At 38.5% G+C, this 20,459-nt stretch overlaps 1 protein-coding gene across 3 annotated transcripts in view; it reads left to right on the top strand.

Moving 5' to 3' along the window:
- Ank3 (ankyrin 3) overlaps positions 1-20,459 on the top strand; it is a 321,653-nt gene that overhangs the window by 113,869 nt on the left and 187,325 nt on the right. For all 3 annotated transcript variants that reach the window (XM_027931178.2, XM_071611239.1, XM_071611240.1), the window contains exons 6-7: positions 1,472-1,657; positions 3,541-3,639. In XM_027931178.2, coding sequence (XP_027786979.1) covers positions 1,472-1,657; positions 3,541-3,639 — 285 coding nt within the window. The remainder of the gene's footprint in view (positions 1-1,471; positions 1,658-3,540; positions 3,640-20,459) is intronic.

Here is a 20,459-nt window from a genome sequence, read left to right on the forward strand (position 1 = left end):
AAAATGGAAGTGGTGATTTCAGAAGACCAACAAGATGTTAGTATGCAACTGACCAGGTTTCCTTCCTCCCCTTTACAAATGCTCTTTTTAGAGTAGTCCTCTAATTATACTATAGGACCACAGAAATAAAAGAATCAGGAAAAGGAGAAAAATATGTTATATGCATTTAAGAATAATTCAAAATGAAACCCACTAATTTTTGCAACTATAATGCACTAATAAATAAAAGTAATAAGTAGTCTGTTTGTAAACTCTACAGTAAAAATGAATTTTAATAAATTTTTGAGCTTACAATAATGAAAACATTCCAAAGTTAAAATTTGTGAGTGAGTCTTAGAATGTTCTACCCTGTGCTGCTTGTCCTATCGTCAGCAACTCTAGATTACACAGAAATTAATGAAATAAATTAATGAAACACTGTGAGATTGGTAGCTGTCTCATTTTTGTCAAGTCTCAGGGAAAAACAAAGGGAAGATGCAAAATGTAGAGTGTGCACTTACATCCAAATTTATTCTGAAGTCATGTTTTAGTAAAGCTCATGGACACACAGGTTAGGACAGTGGGTACCGGAGGCTTAAGGCTGGGGAGAGTGCGAAAATATTGAGCAAAGAGGACCAAGTCTCAAACAGGAATAATGAAGTTTTTGGAGGGAAAGGTCTATGACACAGATGGGTGAATGTAGTTAGTAATAGCATATTGTACAATTCAAAGTTGCTAGGAAAATAAATTTCAAATGTTCTCATCACAAGGATAAAAGTAATTGAGGTGGTGGATATGTTAATTAAGTTGATTTAATCATTCCACATCATATCCATAAATCATATTTACCCCATAACTATATATAATTATGATTTGTCAAGCCACAATACAATTTAACAAAAAAAGTAGCTAAAGTTGAATTCTGCAAGATCAATGTGTTGTCTTTCCTTATTGGTGAAAGAAAGCAAGAGTCTTTCATGTGGACCTTTCTTAAAACAGCAATGACAATGGTTGATTAATTTATGATACTGACAGGGCACCAGGCTTATGCTAGGCAACATGGTAAAGAACAGGTAGGCACAAACCCCATCTATATCAGTAAAAATTTTTACATCATATTTAAATAAGCTTTTTGCAAAACTTTGCCTAGATTTAACCTGAAGTGTTCTGATTTTATTGAGATGATTTTATGTGTACTGAAATTATAATTTTTTTTTCTTTTTTATGTAGTACTTTTGTATATTTGCAAACTTTTTCCAATTAATATGTAAGTGCTACTTTTCAACAGAGGGGGAAAAAAAGCTTAGCAAGAAATTTTTATGATCTTACGATTTTTGTTTTAGATAGATAGAAGTCTTTCCAAATATATGTCTATTTGAATATAAAGTTAGCTTTTAATGAACCCCAACAAAAAATTGATATGGCTGCTTTCTTATTTAATTGGATCAAAAAGAAAATATTCACCCATCTTGATGCATCCATTTATTTGCAGGATGGCTTCACACCACTGGCTGTAGCTTTGCAACAAGGTCATGACCAAGTAGTTTCACTCCTCCTAGAGAATGACACGAAAGGCAAAGTACGTCTTCCAGCTCTTCATATTGCAGCCCGAAAAGATGACACGAAAGCCGCCGCCCTGCTGCTGCAGAATGACAACAACGCAGATGTGGAGTCAAAGGTGAGGCCCAGGGACGCAGGTGTTTCCTGCAGCAATCCTGAGTCAGACACACGGCCTTTAAGGACGCCTGGTCTCCCTCTTGGCAAACTCATGCCCAAAACTTACCTTCACTGAAAGGAATGAAAAAATGTATGTCCAAGCCAGTCAAGTGAACGCACACCCTCCCTTAATATAAAAAGCTAAAGGATGCTGCAGGTGCTGCCCCGTGCATGCTAAAAGGGAGCCCCCCACAAAAGAAACCGCTGATGTGCCATTGATAGTTTCCTTCCTTTTAATACATATTGGGAATGTATTGAACACTGCAACTCAAATATCAGGGTGAAAAGTCAAAATTGCCAAAGACAATGTGCCCCAGTAAGCCTCTGTTGATGTCTGAGATGACAGGCAGTAAACTGAGTGTAGATCAGCTGCGGAAAGCATGCCAGCCGCTAGAGCCACAGCTGGAAGTTCCCATTGTCTTGACATGTCTTACTTGAAAGTCTCTGTGAAGGAAATGTGGCAACTGGACTAGGTCGTCGCGTGGCGCCCTCCATTCAGTCTAGCTTTCTCTGTGCCTTTTGTGCTTCCATTATAGCTTCCATCATCATTCCTAAGCTGTCATGAGCTTTCTGCAATCCATGTCACCAATAGTGAACTAACCGTTCATTTTTTCCTCCTCTTTGCTTCCAAATGTGTTAACCTAGATGGTGGTGAATAGAACAACAGAGGTATATATATATATATATCTACATATATGTATAATCTATATCGCATCATCACTTACCCATTATGTAGTGCTGCTGCCTCATTTCCTTCCTTCCTTTGCATCGCCTTCTGTAGGCTAGATACCTGCTTTATTCCCTGCCCCGCAAAGGAGCATGTGCTAGAGCAGACAGTAGTTTGAGTACCAGGGCTTTCTGCAGCTGAACTTGGTGTTGGAAGGGAAGATTTAGGAATCCCTGGAACTTAAATGTGTTGCATGTGACCTGAAGAGTTTTGACACTTTAGATGCTTATCAGCTATACCTGAAGCTGCAGACAACCCTGTCATTCTACTCCTCCAGAATTGATTCTTTAGGGTTCTGCATGACACTTACCCTCCATAGTGTCGGCAAAGGGAAAGTTACCTCAGAAAGGTGACAACATGACCCACCTTCCACAAGAGTCAGACGGCTGGCATGGCTAAGAAGCTTGCTCACACACTAGAAATGCATCTAGTTCCTCTAAGGTTTCAATCTTTGGGGACTAAGTGAATCGCTGCATGTTTAGCACTTTTAAGGAAGTAAAATGATCATGGTTTAGGAAAAAAAATCAAGAAAACTGTGTTAGTGAATAGGCATTTGCTAACAACGAGATCAACTTGTGGAATCTTTATAGAATACAGTCACCCATTATGCACAATCAATTGTGTGCTAGTACTGCTTCCCCCCAAATTGTTTGAGTCATTAAAATTGGCATTTACTATTGTGAATTTGAATTTATATTGAATATATAAAATTAATTGAATTTGGATGAAGAGTTTCAATGATCTATTCTACCATAAGTAATAAAGCAGCTTTAAAATAGTAATGTTCAAGCTTTCTATGAGCTAAAAAGTTTTTTTCTTATAATCCTTATTTTAACTTTTTGAAATGTTGGTTTCTATGTAGTTCAATTTACTGGATTAACGAAATCGATCCACTGCTACCCTGGGATTTTTTTCCCTGGCTGTTTCTTTGCCCGTGAGTGTGGGGTGTATTAGAAGCCCAGTGAGCAACTGGCTCTGATCGAAACCTAGTTCAGAATAGAATGTGGATCTCAGCATATTTTGCTTCCTCATTTTTATTTGGGAAAGATTATGATAGTAACCTGTCAGACAAAGAACTGGCAGGAATCAATTGAATGTCTGCTGTGTTTTCTTTACAGAGTGGCTTCACTCCGCTCCACATAGCTGCTCACTATGGAAATATCAATGTGGCCACGTTGCTGTTAAACCGAGCGGCTGCTGTGGACTTCACTGCAAGGGTAAGAGCACAGCGATGTGTAATGACTTTAAGCATTTGAAATGATTTTTAACTCTCCTTTTTCCAGCATAAGGAAGAGGTTGGGCAGTTGACCTCCAAGGGTTCTTCCAATCAGTGAAAACTGTACCTCCTACTCACTCTAGCACATTTTCTTGGTTATATAGGTGTGCCAGTTTCCTAGCAGGAAAACTAAATCAACATCGGGCTACATGGGTGGGTGATGAGTAATAAGTGGATACATTGAATATGTGGTTCTAGTAATCATGGTGGGGAACTGCCAAGAGTTCCCCAAGTGGAAATTAATGAAACTGCTAAAAATTGTTTGGATGGCACTGAGACTGCTCTCGGGATCAGGGTCTCCACACTAAAGGTGGGAATGTGCTTTACAATATCCAGGTGAGGCCCACACTTCCCACCCTTCAGAATCTTTTTGTCTCCTTTACACTTTTAAAATGAGTAACAAGATTCCCTAACCACTCAGGCTCTCATTGAGAAAGAACTAGAATGTCATGCACACCACCCTACAGCAGCTTGGACACCCAAACACAGTAATACTGCACTGAACTTTAGGCCTGATCATCAGAAACATCACTGTCAGAAACAGAAATGAGGTTGGAAATAGGAAGGAGTCGCAGCTGAAAGTGTGGACTCTGAATTCATACTCCAGAGTTCAAAGTTTGGCTTTAACTTCTGTGCGTCTATAAGTTTCATTTATAAGATGAATAATAGGAATTATGAAATTTAATAATCATAATAAACTAATAACATCTCTCCCTCAAGTCACTGTGACAATTAAGAGGTAGTACGTATAAAGCCCTGACCACAGTACCTGACATACCATCAACAGCAGCAGCAATATTACTCTGAACATAACCTCTGAAATATTACTTCTGCTGAAACTTTGTTAGAAGAGGAATGGGATAAGATGAGATAGGGAGTCAGGGCATAATATCAGGACTAGCAGTAACAGTAATGGAAGTAATACCATTTTTGAAGTATTTACTGGGTAGGAAGTGCCAGGCCAAGCATTTTATCTCACTTATCCTAACAGGAAGGGAAGTGTGATTTACAACTATTCTACAAAAGAGGAAACCAAGGCTTAGAGCTAAAATGTATCAGCTCCAGGATCAGAGAGCCAGGCAGTTTGGAAGAGGCAGGATTTCAGCCCCAAAGCTCTTAACTACTCCAGGATTCCATTTCCCTTAAGCAACTTAAAGGAGTCCATTATTCTTATAATTCACTAGTTCTATAAAAATTAATAAGAGCTCAGATTGCACTAATGTAAAGTCTATTTCCTGCACCATTGTCATCAGCTTGTTACAGCCTCTATCAGTTTCAATGATTTGAGAGTGCCAGTTAGCTCTTTCCACACTAAATCTTCGTTCTTAGTGTATTAACTACATCCTTGATGTGGCAGAGCCAAGGCCCACTTTGACTCTTTGAAGGACAATGTTAAGCACTTCTTTAAGCCAAGTATAAATCAGATATATCAATGTTAAAACTGGAGTTCATTTCACGATGCCTTCTTCTGGCTTTATTTCTATAATACACAGTAAAATTTAAAAAAAAAAAAAAAGAAAGAAAAGAAAAACTCATTAAGTCACATCTTCTAATTAGGACATTTGGAAAATTCATGTCAGGGTAGTATCTGAGGTTGTCTTTGTGCCATTGTTCAGAAATGCTGCTGAAAATAAGTTTGGGGGAATGGTTAAGCAATTTAAAAGAACACAAATTATAGTATTTTCCAACTCCTTCAAGCAATTCCAGAGCATTCATTTACATTAAAACAATTTACATTAGAACAAATGGCGGTGGTAATTACAGAAGAAGCTCATTTATTGATTAAAGATCCTTGAAGACCTTAGACTCACATAGTTAACCTTGCCCAACTCGTCATGATTTAAAATAACCACGCTTGCTTTTGTTTAAAATAGGTTAAAAATCCAGACTTCTCACTGACTTAGAAAAGCATTTTTCTTGATCATTCCTTCCTCGTAGCCTTCCCTGCTGAAGGCTGTGGCAGAATTTCATTGTACTTACAGGAGACCTCAGCTGTCACTCACACCCAGCAACTTCTGCTTCTCTCAGCAGCAGGTAATGGATGACTTGTTTTACCGTGCTGAGGAGAACTCTCTATTAAGAGCTTGTCTGTTTTAGGTTCCAACCCTGTTGTAATTTGGTTACTATTCATCCAGCACCTACACTTTAATACTGTAGAGGCTACCTGCTTCCCAATCCCAGCAGGGTCTTTCTAGGTCACAGTTCTCTCAGGAGTGCAGATGTGAAAGAAAGAGGCCCTGGACCGAAGGTGGAATCAGATTCTATCTGCTCAGAATGATGAAGGGAAAATCATTAAGCCTTGTTTGCTAAGAACTCGCTGCAGATCGTAACCATAAATCACAGAACTAAGTTTGGATAGTTCTAGGAGATGGTTAGAGTTAAATTTTAAAAAGACAACAGTAGCTGCATTTGTCTTTAGGGATTGTGATTCTATTTTCTGACCATGGAAGAGTACACATTTGTTGGGACCAAAGAAGGAAGAGTCTCAAAATTGTGTGCAGCACTGTGGGCTGAGAGTGTGGCCCAGGGAATGGCTACCTGCTAGCAAAGAGAGCTGGCGAACAGGAACAAGGACAACACTTCTAGAGTCATTTCCGAAGCAGATAACAGGCAGAAACAAATGCAGTGTGACCAAAGGGCGCACACGGTAGAACAAATTGCTCTCTGTGATTCTTTGTAGTGCTCGCTAATTTATGCATCAACAAAACAGATTCCAGCTAGTGGCAAATAAATACCCACAAAGAGCAATTCCAGCAACTCATTTGTAGTGTACTTCCCTGTTTTATTAACACTTTTCCTTAGATTTTTGTTATGTCGATTTTGATTTCTACATTGTGATTTTGCTGCATATGTATATGATATCCCATCCAACACCTCCAGTATTTCCTTTGGATTATCCACAGAGAAGGCCTGTTCATCCTCCCGGGTCTACTGTGGGAGTTAATGTAGTGGCCCCCGAATGCCGCAGTGCAGTGTCAGCAGTCCTCATATTTTGAACTGAGTCTGCCGAGATGGCGTTGACACTCTCTGAATACATGCTCGACCCTTGCTCTCTTAGCAAATCCTTCTTGCTCTGTTGGGGCAGAGAATGTGACTGAGACACACCAGAGCTGCTACTGACTATCATTCCTGTAAGGAGCATTTGTGCACTGGAGGAACTAAAGGCCGAATTATATTATGTGGGTACCTGCAGAGCTCCTTTCATTGATTGAAGAAGATAGATGAATACTTGCTGGCTAAGAGTTTTTTCATCAAATATAATGGACTACCTGACCTAATCTTCACTCTTCCCACTGACCTTTCTCCTGTAAATTATTATTCGACTTTCCATTTGAGAAGAAAATTGAATAAGCATCCTTTTATTAGTCTTGTTATTTAGTACTTCCTGATTTGACCTCTGAAAGGATTAAGGATTTATGTTTCCAAAAGGATTTCGGGTGGTTCACAAATTATAATATGCAAAATAAGTCTTGGAAGGATGAAACAGAGAAAGTATTACCAAGGAGCTGGGAACAATCAGTAAATACAGCTTTATAATAAATGTAGGTTTTAAAAGTTTTGATACATGTTGTAGAAATGAAAACATGGATTATATGGTTTTCATTCTTTGCCAAAGGAAATGCTATTTCACATATAATGCTATATGTGAAATAGGGATTTTTAGCATATGAATCCTATTGAGAATAGTTATATCTTTAATTATTATGCTACAAAAGTCTCAATTTGTTGCTCCATATTGCCTGTAATGCTACATCTCCACCTGTGAAATTACCCTGCCCAGGAAAATTGAGAGACTCTGGCCAGCACTATGACGTTCTAATTGTGTAGGAGAACACTTGGCTCCTGTGCCACAGATTCAAAGACTAGTTAGCATACACGTGGATGGCCTTTCCCAAATATCAGACATTTAAACAAGGTTTTGACTGGTACTAGTCTATATTTAGAACTGAAATCATACAAAAGATGGCTTTAAGAGATTTTAATTTAGGGACGATAGAAGAGCAGTATCTTTAGATATTACAACTACTTAGCCTATTGGTGGAAAAATAAGAGTGTCCGATTTCTGTTCCGCACAAGGGGCTAGTACATGAGCACGTACATGAGCAAAACAATGTTCATGGATAAATATTACCTTAAGAATTTCTTTCTAAATTGAGTTCAACTTTCAGTATTTATAGAGCATTTACTATGAGCTAGACCTGAAGATTCAGACGCGTAGACAACTTACTCTACTATTAGCATTTATTGCTAGTATTCTAGTGGCCCTTGCTCTGCTAATTTGTTCAGGCATCAAGGTGCTAAGTCACATAACATCGCCTTTCCCTTAATTTCCCAAAGCACAAATAAATAACTGAAACTTTTTTTAGTACTCAGGATGGAAACTAGTGGCATTCTACTATTGAGCTACATACCAAGGCCTTGCTATTTTTAAATTTTGAGATAGGGTCTTGCTATCTGGCCTTAAACTTAGATCTTCCTGCCTCACCCTCTGAGCAGCGGGGGTTACAGGCAGGACCTTTCTAACAACTTATAGATTGATGAGGGAAGTTCAAACAAGAAAGGCAAAGCTAAAGGTTATGTTCTGAACATCCCCCAAGTCCAGACTGTGACTCCTTCCTTGATACCCCAAGTGATCACCACCCCCCCGTCCCCAATCCCTCAGAGACCACTGTGTTGCAATCTCTCTTTCACCAGTGGAAACACTTTTTACCATGACTGTCCTAGCCTGAGTCTGGCCTTTTAAACCACTTCTGGGTCCCAATGAGGAGGAAAAACTGTTTACTCCATGGCTATCTTTATTCAGTAGCCACTCACTACTGTGTCTTAATTTAAATTACATTTAAAATTTATGTCTTCATTATGAATATTTTGTGTTTCAATACCCATACATGGCAAGTGGCTGCTCTATTAGATGGCACCGATAGGCAATGTTTCCATCATCAAAGAAAGTTATTTAGAACAAAGACACCATCTTTTATTGATATCATCTTTTTTTTTTTTTTTACACCATCTGTCATGGGCCTACCTTTCCATCTATGCCATAATTATCTCTAAAAGTATCTTGCCTTTCAAGAAGATTATTACTCTCTACCCCATATGTGGGCACCACAGTCTGTACTTCCACTCTCAGACCTTAAATATTATGTTATTTATGTGGTATCATTCTTTTTGCGTATTCCTTTTGCGTGCTAAGCTCCTTGAAGACGGAGATGCCTTCTTCATCCACTATCTCCAGTTTTCCTTCTGTTTCACAGATGTTCACCTGATCCCTGGCTTTGTGCTAAGGACTTTTTAATAAGAGCTTAAAGCTTTCAACCTTTCAGGGAAGGACTTGCAAGAGAACATGTTTCTTAGGGTCTAGATTTTTTTTCAGGAAAGGTAGTTATTTATTCCAGAAAACCATTCCTCTCTGCTCTGTAAGAAAGATGGCCAGACCTTTGCTGTTGGTGCCAGACAGTCCTTTATCTTCGTGTCATGAAGTGGTACCCTTGACATACCATTGGAGTCACCAAAATGTTCAGCAGTATTCCATTTGATCAGAGGGCTGAAAACATCAAGAAACACTCCCTGTTAGAAAATAAATGATTAGAAAATGGCATTTCCTTCCTTTCTTCTGCAGGTAAAATTTAGAGTAATGATGATTTTTTAAAGTTTTAATGAAGCATTTACCAAGTTCCAGTTTCTTACTGGGCATTATACACACAGCATCTCAACAATCCTAAGAAGGCCAAAGTAGAAATGTAATGAAATGTATTTATAACTCCCTCCCACATCCTTCTCTTCACCTCACTTGCAAGACTTTGAATTCCTCAAGGTCAGACCTATGTCATCTTACACATTTTAGAATCCCTGGAGTATAGCCCAGCAGTTGGCACTGTAGGGAATGAGTATATATTTATGAAATTCAAGAATGCATAAACATCACTACCAGATCTCCCTATCCACTACTCCTGTGCGCCACCAGCCCCTGTGCAAACCAGTCTTTCTCAAGCTCTCGTCCTTTTCCCCAGACAATCAAAATTCTGGTTACTTCAAGTTAAACCTGCCTGGGGTTAGAAGCTGCTTCTGAAAATGAGATCAGCTGCCCTCAGGGAGAAGGAAAATCAGAAGAACCAAGTAGAATTTGAAGATGGTGCACCAAACCCAAGTGTTGAATATCAGATGCAGAGGGGCACTTTGACCCACAGACTTGATATTTACCTATGTAGATGGCCATGGAAGACAAGCTAGAGCAAAGGGCTAGGGACCAAGGGATACCGTTGAAGCCTGTTCATTTCAGGGTGTTTGAAGCAGAACCTCTGGACTATGAAGAACCAATCAAAATGACCATCAGAGAATACTTGAAAGTGTTCCTCCAGCTGAGAGAATGGCTGACTTTCATAATAGTTTTATAAGGGCAAAGGGCTTCTGGAGTCTCTACTTTGTGTGGTATAGTGGTACCTTTGCAAATACATTTATTTATTTATTTGGTACTGGGGTTTGAACTCAGGACCATTTAACCACTGAGCTATGTCCCCAACCCATTTCTATTTTTTATTTTGAAACAAGCTCTCACTAAGTTACTGGGGGTCTCGCTGAGTTGCTAAGATTGCCCTTGAACTTGTGATCCTCCTGTCTCACCCTCCCTAATTGCTGGAATTACAGGCATGCATCACCATGCCCAGAGCAAATACATTTAAAAACTATATTTCCCCTTATTTATAATTCATTTCTAAGTAAAATGAAAGAAAAAATCGCCGTAACAATCCTTTCTTTTTATTTGCATATTTACCCTTATATAAACCAAACACAAATATTTCTTTGTACTGATGCATATTTTTAAAATAGTTAGCTTTGCATCCTTGTATATAGGTTCAACAGCATTAAAAACAGACTTATTTTTTTTAAATGCTAACATAAACTTCCTTTTGAATGAAAGTGGGGATTTGAGGATGCTAACAAAGGAATACAAGTTATGGAAAAGTAGCCACATGTCTACTACAGTAAATATATTGCCACGGTGGTGATGTCTCCAGAGGAACAAAACCACTAAGTTTTTGAAAGTATGCAGCAGAGAAGGGACATACAGATTTGCTCTTAGAAGCATGCCATGTCATCTCTATCCTCCTTTTCCACTTAATTGCCTAAATGTCACATCAAAGAATAACATCCTATGTACATTTTTATAAAGAAATTTATTTTAAATCCACTTGTACATTTGACCTTCATAGTATCTTCCCATGTGGTTTGGGATCTATGTTGTTCCTCACCTGAAAAAGGGAAGTTTGTAAGTGGCAGCAGCGTGGATTGAGGAGAGGATACATACTGGACCCCCTGTATGCTCATCCTGGCTGCGTCACTATCTTTGATGTGCTTCACAGAAAGACCCTTTACCACCTGGACCTACAGTTTTCTGGAGAACTGAGGAGATGCCTGTCAACCACAGGCCCTTCCCCTCTGCCCAACAACCTTGTCTGGTAGTTGGATGTGAACTTTGACCTCCCTTCCTCACTCACAACAGAGAGTAACTTCAGCGCAGTGGCAAAGTAAATCACATCAAAGTCAGACTGCTGGGGTCCCACAGTGGCCCTATAGCTTACCCCATGTGTTTTTGGACATGCTTCACTTTTATCCATAAAAAGGGTCCAATAATAGTAACTGGTACATGTCTTGGTAACTGAAGGAAGTACTCCCTATGAATCACTTAGCACATCACTTGACCAAAAACTCTAGGGCAGGAGCTCCAGACACACTTGTGGTTGTAGCTGTCACTGCTGTCATCAGCAGAGGACCCACTCATTGTATGGCACTTTAGAGCATCAAACAGATGACGTCATGAGAGATCTCTGAAGTACTCCTGGAGAGAGTCAGACTTGATGCTTCCTAGAACGTTTGGGTCATTGTTTGCGGTGGCATTTATCACAGTAAGGCCGGCCTTTAAGAAATGATTAAGAGAGCATTGTTTGAGACAGTAAGAACTCTGCTAGAGGAAAAAAATCACAGAGATTGGAAAGTGTATATTTATTTCACTTTTGCTCTTGAACATGTGTCCTGCTTCCTGTGGTGCTGCTGTAGAATTATCGCTCTGAGAACATTTTTAAATGACCCGAATAAATCCTATTTTGAAAATCTGTGAAATAAAATTCTATTAAGGTAAGAGTTAGCAGCACTCACTTTATTCATTTGCACTTTAAAAGAATTATTTATTAGCTGTAGAGTTTTCATTGCCTCCAGTGAGTGCTAATAGCACATGGGACTGCCGTGTCCTGGACTGACCTCTACTTAACATTCCAGCACATTTTCCACACTCATCGTCATTAGGAGGTACATTTGGATCCACTTAGATGTGCCCTGCTCCCTTCCTTAAGCACTATGGGTTCTCCCATGGCAGTGAAATAAACATTGCTCATCTTCCTCTGGTGGCTTAAAGAATATACAGGAGGGGACATCCCAAGGGAACAAATTAGAACTTTGCAAAACCAGAGTTGCAAAGGGTAAGCACCCTTGGACACACGCGTGATCATTTATTGGCTCACTTGCAGATTGAAGCAGGAGGTTCCAAGAAAGCATGTTCAAGTAGGGGATCATCATGAATAAACACTGTTGGAAAAACAATTTGATAAAGTGCACTGTGATGGAAACACAGGGATTAGATTCAGTTCCCCAAGAAGACTGGAGCTGAGAGCATATTTCATTGGCAGAGCACGTGCTCGACATGGCGCAAGGCCTTGGGTTCAATGTCCAGCACCAAACAAAAAGAGAAATAAAATCTGAAGCCCAGATGCAAGCATGAAATGAGGTCAGAGGTGGTAACTCCAGCCCCAGAGCAAATGCCAGGCTGGTCTGAGGGCATCACCCTTGAACCTGCAGATGGACGGGAATCATAACTTTTCATGAAGAAGTGGAGTGATGGCAGGACTGTTTGATACAAATTCTGAGACACATGAAGGGGAGAAGAGTTGAGCTGTTACAGACTCAAGTCACATGGGGGAAAAGACTGGGAGGGGGGAGGCATCTCTGACCCCTAGGGTGCCCCTGCTGCCCTCAGCATTGACCTTTCGGGAGGCCTGTCAAGGCCACTGGTTCATGATGGGAGAGAGGGAGCCTGACTGTCGTTAGAAGTTCTTAAAGTTGGCCTAGTCCTTTTTGCTTATCGCTGTGGCTAGAACATGATAAGAGAGGGCCAAAATGGCTGGGTCTCTCTCATCATGGGACAGTCCCATGCAAATAACAGCATCCCAAAGTGCCAATGATGTCCTGCTGAGACATTCTAGATTAAAAGTCTCTTTACAGATAAGAGTTGGAGTGGTGGGATGTCCCAGGATGGGGAGGAATGGCCTAGAAGTTCACGCTCAGTCTGAGGTTGCTCTTGGGGTATTGCCGAACATACCCCAGTGATGCACTATTTAGATCTCCCTACTGAGACTTTGAGGTAGAAAAAACAAAGTTCAAACTAAGGTAATAGTTTTCCATTTTTCCTGAACACTGGGTACTATGGCACATTACTTCACTTGTTCCTCACAGTAATCTCATGAGGTGTGGGTATGATTTCTATTGTATACCGGGAAGCAAGAAGTTAAATGTCTCATGCAAAGTCATACAGCTCTGAAGTCATGTAGCTTAGGGGAGAGAAACATTTATGTAAAATAAGACATAAAAGCAAATAAACTACACTGAGATTGTGTAGCTCATGATATCCTAACATCAGAGGCAATATTCACTTGAGCTTTGGATTTCACCCAGAGCCATGCCCTGCAAAAAAAAAAAAAAAAAAACAACTGACAAAAATCTCTCCTAGATTGGCTAGCAGACCATTTTCTGCCAGCATCAGGGTGGCAAAATGAATGAAAACCATTTCTGAGCCTTTGATAATCATGCTTTGAAATGAACTTTTGTTAGAAATTCAGGGTGACTTTGACCGACATCTGATTTATGTTTTTGATAAGAAATATGAGGCAGGCTTATCTCTGCAAAGAGTGAGACCCTGTGAGTTTAAAAATTAAAAATATTCCTAATGGTTTTTAAATTTAGGCCTCTCATCCAGTTTTTCTCTTAGATTCTGACTTATAAAGTCTGCAGTGGGTACTTGCAGTCTGTGTTTTTAACAAGTTCCTTCAGCTATTCTTGCATTTCTTTTTTTTTTTTTTTTTTTTTTTTTGACTGTTTTTGTTTTTGTTTTGTGTGTATGCTTTATTTGTGTTACTAGGAATTAAATCTGGGAGGCTCTACCACTGAGCTATGTCCGCAGCCCTTTTTACGTTTTTATTTTGAGACAGCTTATCACTAAGTTGCCTAGCCTGGCCTCAAACTTGTGATCCTCCTGCCTCAGCCTCCCAAATCACTGGGATTGTAGGCATATGCCAGCAATACTGACACAAGCAATTTTGATCAGGCAAAATGAGAAAATATTCACTAAGGCCATGCTATGAAAATCTTTGTCTATAAATTGCCCAAGTTGAGTGATAGGAGTCTTAAAAAAATCATTTGCCTGTAACAATTAATGTTTATAATCCCTTAATAGAAACTTGAATTTACATATTTTACATTTACAAAACACTTCAATGTACACCACATCATTTGAAACCCACAGCAATAAACATTTTTACAGATGAACAAACTGAGATCCCCAAGGAATTATTTGTCCCAGATTCTACTGTGAGTAAAGTAGTAGAACAGAGATCTGATTCCAGGCCTTCTCAGTCACTTTGTCTCCACGCATGTCTATTCGAGCTGGTCAATCACACTGGGCTGTTGGGAGACTTGGGTCAGTGCTCAGTGGGCAACAGCAGTATCTGGAAATTGGTTTTGACCACTGGTGGTAGCTGGGTCTTCATAGTCCCTGGAGGAGCATTTCTGGTCCTTAGGACAAATTCATAAGGCAGTTTACATCGTTGGTTTTGTTCTTTCCAAATCATGTTTCTTTAGGAACTTTAAAGACATTATTTACATTTCTTGACACGTTTGGAACTTTGGCAAGCATTTAGTTTATCTGAAGGTCAAATGAAGGCAAGGTACCTGAGAAACTAACAGTTTCAAGTTAACTGAGGCCTCAAGAGTCTACAAGAGATGGTTTACTTTCTGGAGGGGAAAGGAAATTATTTCATGCAGAAGTTCCAGGTGTGTCAAAAGTGATATAGGAATGTGGAAAATTTCTAATTGTGAAGCCCCTTAATATTTTTGCTTTTAAGAACTTTTGGTGGTGGCATGTTGGAAAAAGGGGTGGGATTTTTTTCAATTGAAGTTACAGTATTAGAAACATTATAGAAAATCTCATATCACTGAATCAATTCACTTCAAATAATTAAAAAATATGAAATATTTTTTCTTAACATGTAGAAAGCAGTTGAATATGACTGAGTTTTAAATGATTCTCAGTTCAGTTACTATGTCTCCCTCCTCATCCATATTTCTTGCTGGGAAAGATTTTTTTTTTTATGGTAACACACATAGCAGGCAACTTTGGGATGAACAGTAATAGCAACACTTTTAATGAATGTGAAAGAAAGTCATGAGTTCTTACCTCAAATGACAGTGTTCAACCCACCACTCTTAGACAGTGAATATTTTTATTGGTATTGAATATGTTGTTCCTGTTTGTTTGGAAATGGTGGGTCAGCAGCATTTTCTGTAGAGAAACTATGCTACTTGGATTCAGAGCTTGAACTAATGTCTGACAAAGTTAGGTTATCTTTTCTCCTCTGTGACCCCTGGAAAGAGTCTGCACATCTTATGGAACCAGACAGCTCAGGGTCATATCTGCACTCTGGCATTTTCTAGCCAGCTTCACCTTGCCTGTGAATGTGAGTTAACAGTATCTATTTCATGGGTTATTATAGAGAAAAGATAATGTATGTTTTCTAGGGCCTGCACAAAGTTGGTTATTTTGTTCCATTGTGATTGTTTGTTCTCCTATAAAACAAATAGTTGCTTGGTCTCAATTGGCATCAATTTTATTTTTAGCAGAACTCTTCACAGGGTAAAAGGTACTTCTGTTTCACCCTTCAACACCTACCCCACAACATTCTTCATTATTTATGGATAATGGCAATCCTGAAATGTAGTCTAAAAAATGTTTGAAAAGCATCTATTGAATACCCATTAGGGTGGCTACTGTCCAGTAAAATAACTAGTGTTGACAAGGTTATGAAGATTTCAGGAGAACTCTTGTACACTCTTGATGGGAATGTAACATCATGTAGCCACAATGAAAAGTTTGATGTTTCCCCAGAAGCATCGTTTGACCACTTAATTCAACTTCTGGGTATACACCAGGAAAAAAAAATCAGAGTCTAGAGAGGTTTGTATATCTAGATACATAGCAGTATTATTCACAATAGCCCAAAGGTAGACACAACCTAAGTGATTGACAGTGAATGAAGAAACAGAATATGATATTTACGTGTCAGAATATTACTCAGCCTTTGAAAAGGAGGGAGATTTTGATTCATGCTATAACATAAAAGAATTCTAATGGTAATTGCAATGGGCTGGGGAGAGGGGAAGAGGAATAGGTAATTACTTCACAGGTATAAAGTTTGATTTCTTAAGATGAAAAGAATTCTGAAGATTGTTTATACAATAGTGTGAATGTACTTATTGCTACTGAACTGTACACTTAATGGTTGTGATAGAAGTTTTAATTTATGTGTGTTTTACCTAAAGCATACATTGAAAACTACTAAACTAGATACCTATATACGAATCATCTGTAATATCCAGAGTGATACAAAGGTAGCAGAGAAATTTGTATTTGAGGGAAGAGGTCCAAGAACAGCTTTGATTCCAGTCTTCCCATCTGGCATCAGCTGGGATTATATGTATCAGCTGAGTGTGGGGGTGGGGAGCAAATGTTGAATATTTACTCTAAATAAGACCTGCCTCCCTGTACTGCTAAACCACTTGAAAGAACCAGAGGAAAACCTGACTGTGCCTTATCTAAATTGTTGATGAGCACCCCTGTTTATCAGAGTGGAAGCCTCTGACAGTATTAACGATGACTAGCCTCAGATTATCCTTAAAAGAAAATAAATAAATCTCCTGAGTTTGGAGCAAAATAGATCCAACACTGAGAACCTGATTTCACAACAAACATTAAATATCCAAGCATCTGCCGCTGCCTGGGGAGCCCAACACTATCAGGCGTCTCATCAAATGGGATTTAGTGGGTGTCCCTGGAAGGGATGAGGTCAAGAAAGTGTCAGTGGAGTTGATATCTTCCCTCAGCAAGGCTGGTATGGACTTAATCTCCTTACCCAGAAGGCACAGAGAGAAAAGGTGTTGGAGGATAAGCAAGCAGTTAGCAAAACTGGAGAAGAGGTGAAAAAAAAATGAGCATTTTCATTATCTGTGAAAGCAATCCCATATTATTTAATTCAGTTAATTGAAAATTCATAAAAAGGTAAATGTATATTTAATAACAAGAGCAGCCACCTTGGTCAATACAGTATGAAGGAAATTTCCAAGTTTATTTTATGCTTGTATTATTAACCATAGACCCTCTAAGTAGAATTTCTTTTAAAGAAAGATCTACTTATATTTCAAACTATAAAGGCTGGAGTGTTTTCTTTTATGTATATTCATTTATTAGAAAATTTTTAGGTTATATCTTTTAAATAGCAAATTCTTATCATTCAAAGTATCTTTGTTTGCAAATATGTTATGCATTTCTTAAGGCATGAAAAATTTAGGCATTCTCATAGAAAAGAATGAAGTTCTGATACCACAACATGGATGAATCTTGAAAACATTGTGCTAAGTGGAAGGAATCGGTCACAGAAGGCCACATAGTATATAGTTCTATCTAGGGGAGAAATTCAGACTAGGAGAAAGTTCAGACTACAGAGAAAGAGAGTAAATGTGTAGTAAACAGGGGTTTAGGGTACTTAAAAATAAATTACTTCTCAATGATATGGGATTTCTTTTAGGTATGATGAAAATGTTCTAAATCTAGATAATGGTGATTTGTACAACTAGTAAGTACATTAAAAATCACTGAAATACTTGAACACTTAAAAATGGTAAATCTTGTGGTGCATCAATTATACCCCAACCAAATTATTATAAAAATAGACTAATAAAGCATTCTTGGTGGAAATAATGAAAATTTATGGAAAAATAGTTCAAACTCTTAAGGAAATTAAAAGTAATAGGAATTCTACATTTTTTCTACATCATATTAAAATCTATGTGACTGCTATGCCAGATGCAATGGTACATGCCTGTGATTCCAGATACTCTGGAGACCTAGGCAAGAAGATCACAAATTCAAGGCCAGCCTGGGCAATAACTTAGCAAGACCCTGTCTTGAAATAAAAAGGGCTGTGAATGAAGCTCAGAGGTAGAGCTCCCCTGGTTTCAACCCCTAAGTGCGCAAATCATTACCATCTTCATCATCTACGTGACTTAAATATTACTTATCAAACATTTACTGATTACAAGCTCTGTGCCTGGGGATTAGCAGATACAAATCTCTTCCCTAGGAGATGAAAAGACTTTCAAAAGCTGTAGAGATGTCTGTGGATTGAGTGAAGATGGTGTAGTCTTTGCTTAAATATCTTTCATGTGCTATCTCTATAAATTTGTTTGCTAATCATTTTTCTGTTTCTGTTTACACTAGGAATGGTGCTAAATTATAACAATAGAATGAGAGAACATAAAATTTTTTAAAATTGTTCTAAATACATATCCTTAACACATCAGAATCTTGATCTTCAGATCTCTTATTTTGTAACTTGATCTTTTTTTTTTTTTTTTTGACCATAAAAATTACTAAGAGCCAAAAATTACTACAGGTAGTAAGAATTAGTGCAGAATACCGGATTCCCTCTCAACTTTTAATTATTTTAGAACTTATACTTTTTGAGAACATGAAATATATGAGACAGGACATAAACAAAATAGTTGTATTATTTAATTTTCATCTAGAAAAATTGGAGTGGTATTTTCACCTCCAGAATGTCACTAGAGATGGTGCAACGAGGTCCCAAAGATGGCAACCTCAACTAAGGGTAGCAGGTTCTTGACAAATGCCACAGAAAATAATTTCTAGACACTTCAGATATTGAGTCACAGTGAGTTATTTGGGAAAACAAGCAGTAAAACATTCAAGGGAAAAGGCAGGCCATCTTGAGAATAAGAAATGCTTTCAGGGTCTCAGGCTCTTTGAAGTGGTGAGGGTTGGGCATGGGATGTGGTGATCACAAGATGTTTTATGGTGGTCAGCCTGTTCTCAAGACCCTTAGGTTGAGTCTTTTCCATTTTTTGATAAATGGAAACAGTTACATAGTACTGGGACAATACCTATATTATAGGTTTTGTATCTCCCTTTGTTCAATCTATTCTAAAACCCATGTATTAGTGGACTAATTAAGAGTGCACAGAGAAATTTTCTTAAGTGGGTGAATTTCTAGCAACGTTAAGATTGCTAGTGAAGATCTGTGTATTTCCTGGAAACTTACGAGTGACAGGCGTGGGGAGCCAAAGGACAAGAAACTAACACAAGGCTTTCAGATAAAAGTTACAGTCTTTTTCTTTCTTGTATCTCCTTTCTACCATTTTTTAAATTATTTTCTATCCTATTATTCTACGTCAGTCTAATCGACTTACTTTTTTATTTGATGATAATATCCCCTATAGATTTTGAAAGAAAAGGAAAGATCAAACTGGCCTTTTTTATATTTAAATTCAAAGGAAGGTCTGCCACTTAGCAGCAGCAAGGTAGAAAATGACCCTACTTTCACTTGGGGAAGAGGTGGAAATGCTCTTGTTTTGCTAATTGTTTCAGAGAAGAACTTGAGAAGGGAAAAATGGCAGGCATTTCCCAGCAGAGGTATAGTTGTTTATTCCAGGTCTCCATCCTCAGTAGTAGAGCAGCCAAGTGTTTCTATCATGTTTTGGCATTTATACAGTGTTAGATGCCATGTGTATTGAACAGGCCTTTCCATTCCTTGCTGTTCCTCCCTCATGAGTCACAGTCCTGCTCAGTCTTTCCAGGCTGAGCCTGTGCTGAGCCACAGCTTCTCCAACGCCTCTTGCACCCATAAGAACTGCCCCATTTAGCACCTTCCGATTTCACTGACATCACAGACTACTTTGGATCTGCATGTTTTTTTCCTACCCAAACTGTTTCATAATGCCCTCATAAGATGCAGTTGTTTCATAAATTTTTTTAATGTCCACATGATAAAAAATAAGAACCGCTTCAGCCTAGCCTGGTGGTGCACGCCTGTAATCCCAGCTACTCCAGAGGCTGAGACAGGAGGATCCCAAGTAGTTGGCCAGCCTGGGCAACTTAGCAAGATCCTGTCTCAAAATTTAAAAATAAATAAATAAAAAGGGCTCAGGGTATAGCTCAGTGGTAGAAAAACTTTTTTAAAAAAGTTCTATACCTAACAACTTTTATGTTTATTAAATGCCAAGCACCATTTTTAAAACACTTTATTTATTAACTCATTTAATCGTCATGACAGTGTTATAAGCACTGTTATTAGTCTGAGTTTGCAAGTAAGAAATACATGATACTGAAAAATTATATAAATTTACCTAGGTTTTAAGCTAGTATGGAACAGGCCTAGAATTTGAACCTAAGTAATTCAGCTCATAACCACTATACCACTCTACAAAAATACTATCTATCTTTCGTACCCCACTATTAGGTGCCTCCAGAATTCTCTAATACTAAGAATTGGTCATATATCTATACTACTAGGAAGTGCAGGACAAGTCTAGTGGAGAAATCATAAACTTAAGTTCAGACAAACCATGGCAACTTTGCAACCTTTG

This window comes from Marmota flaviventris, chromosome 4, assembly GCF_047511675.1.
Source record: "Marmota flaviventris isolate mMarFla1 chromosome 4, mMarFla1.hap1, whole genome shotgun sequence".
Classification (NCBI taxonomy): domain Eukaryota; kingdom Metazoa; phylum Chordata; class Mammalia; order Rodentia; family Sciuridae; genus Marmota; species Marmota flaviventris.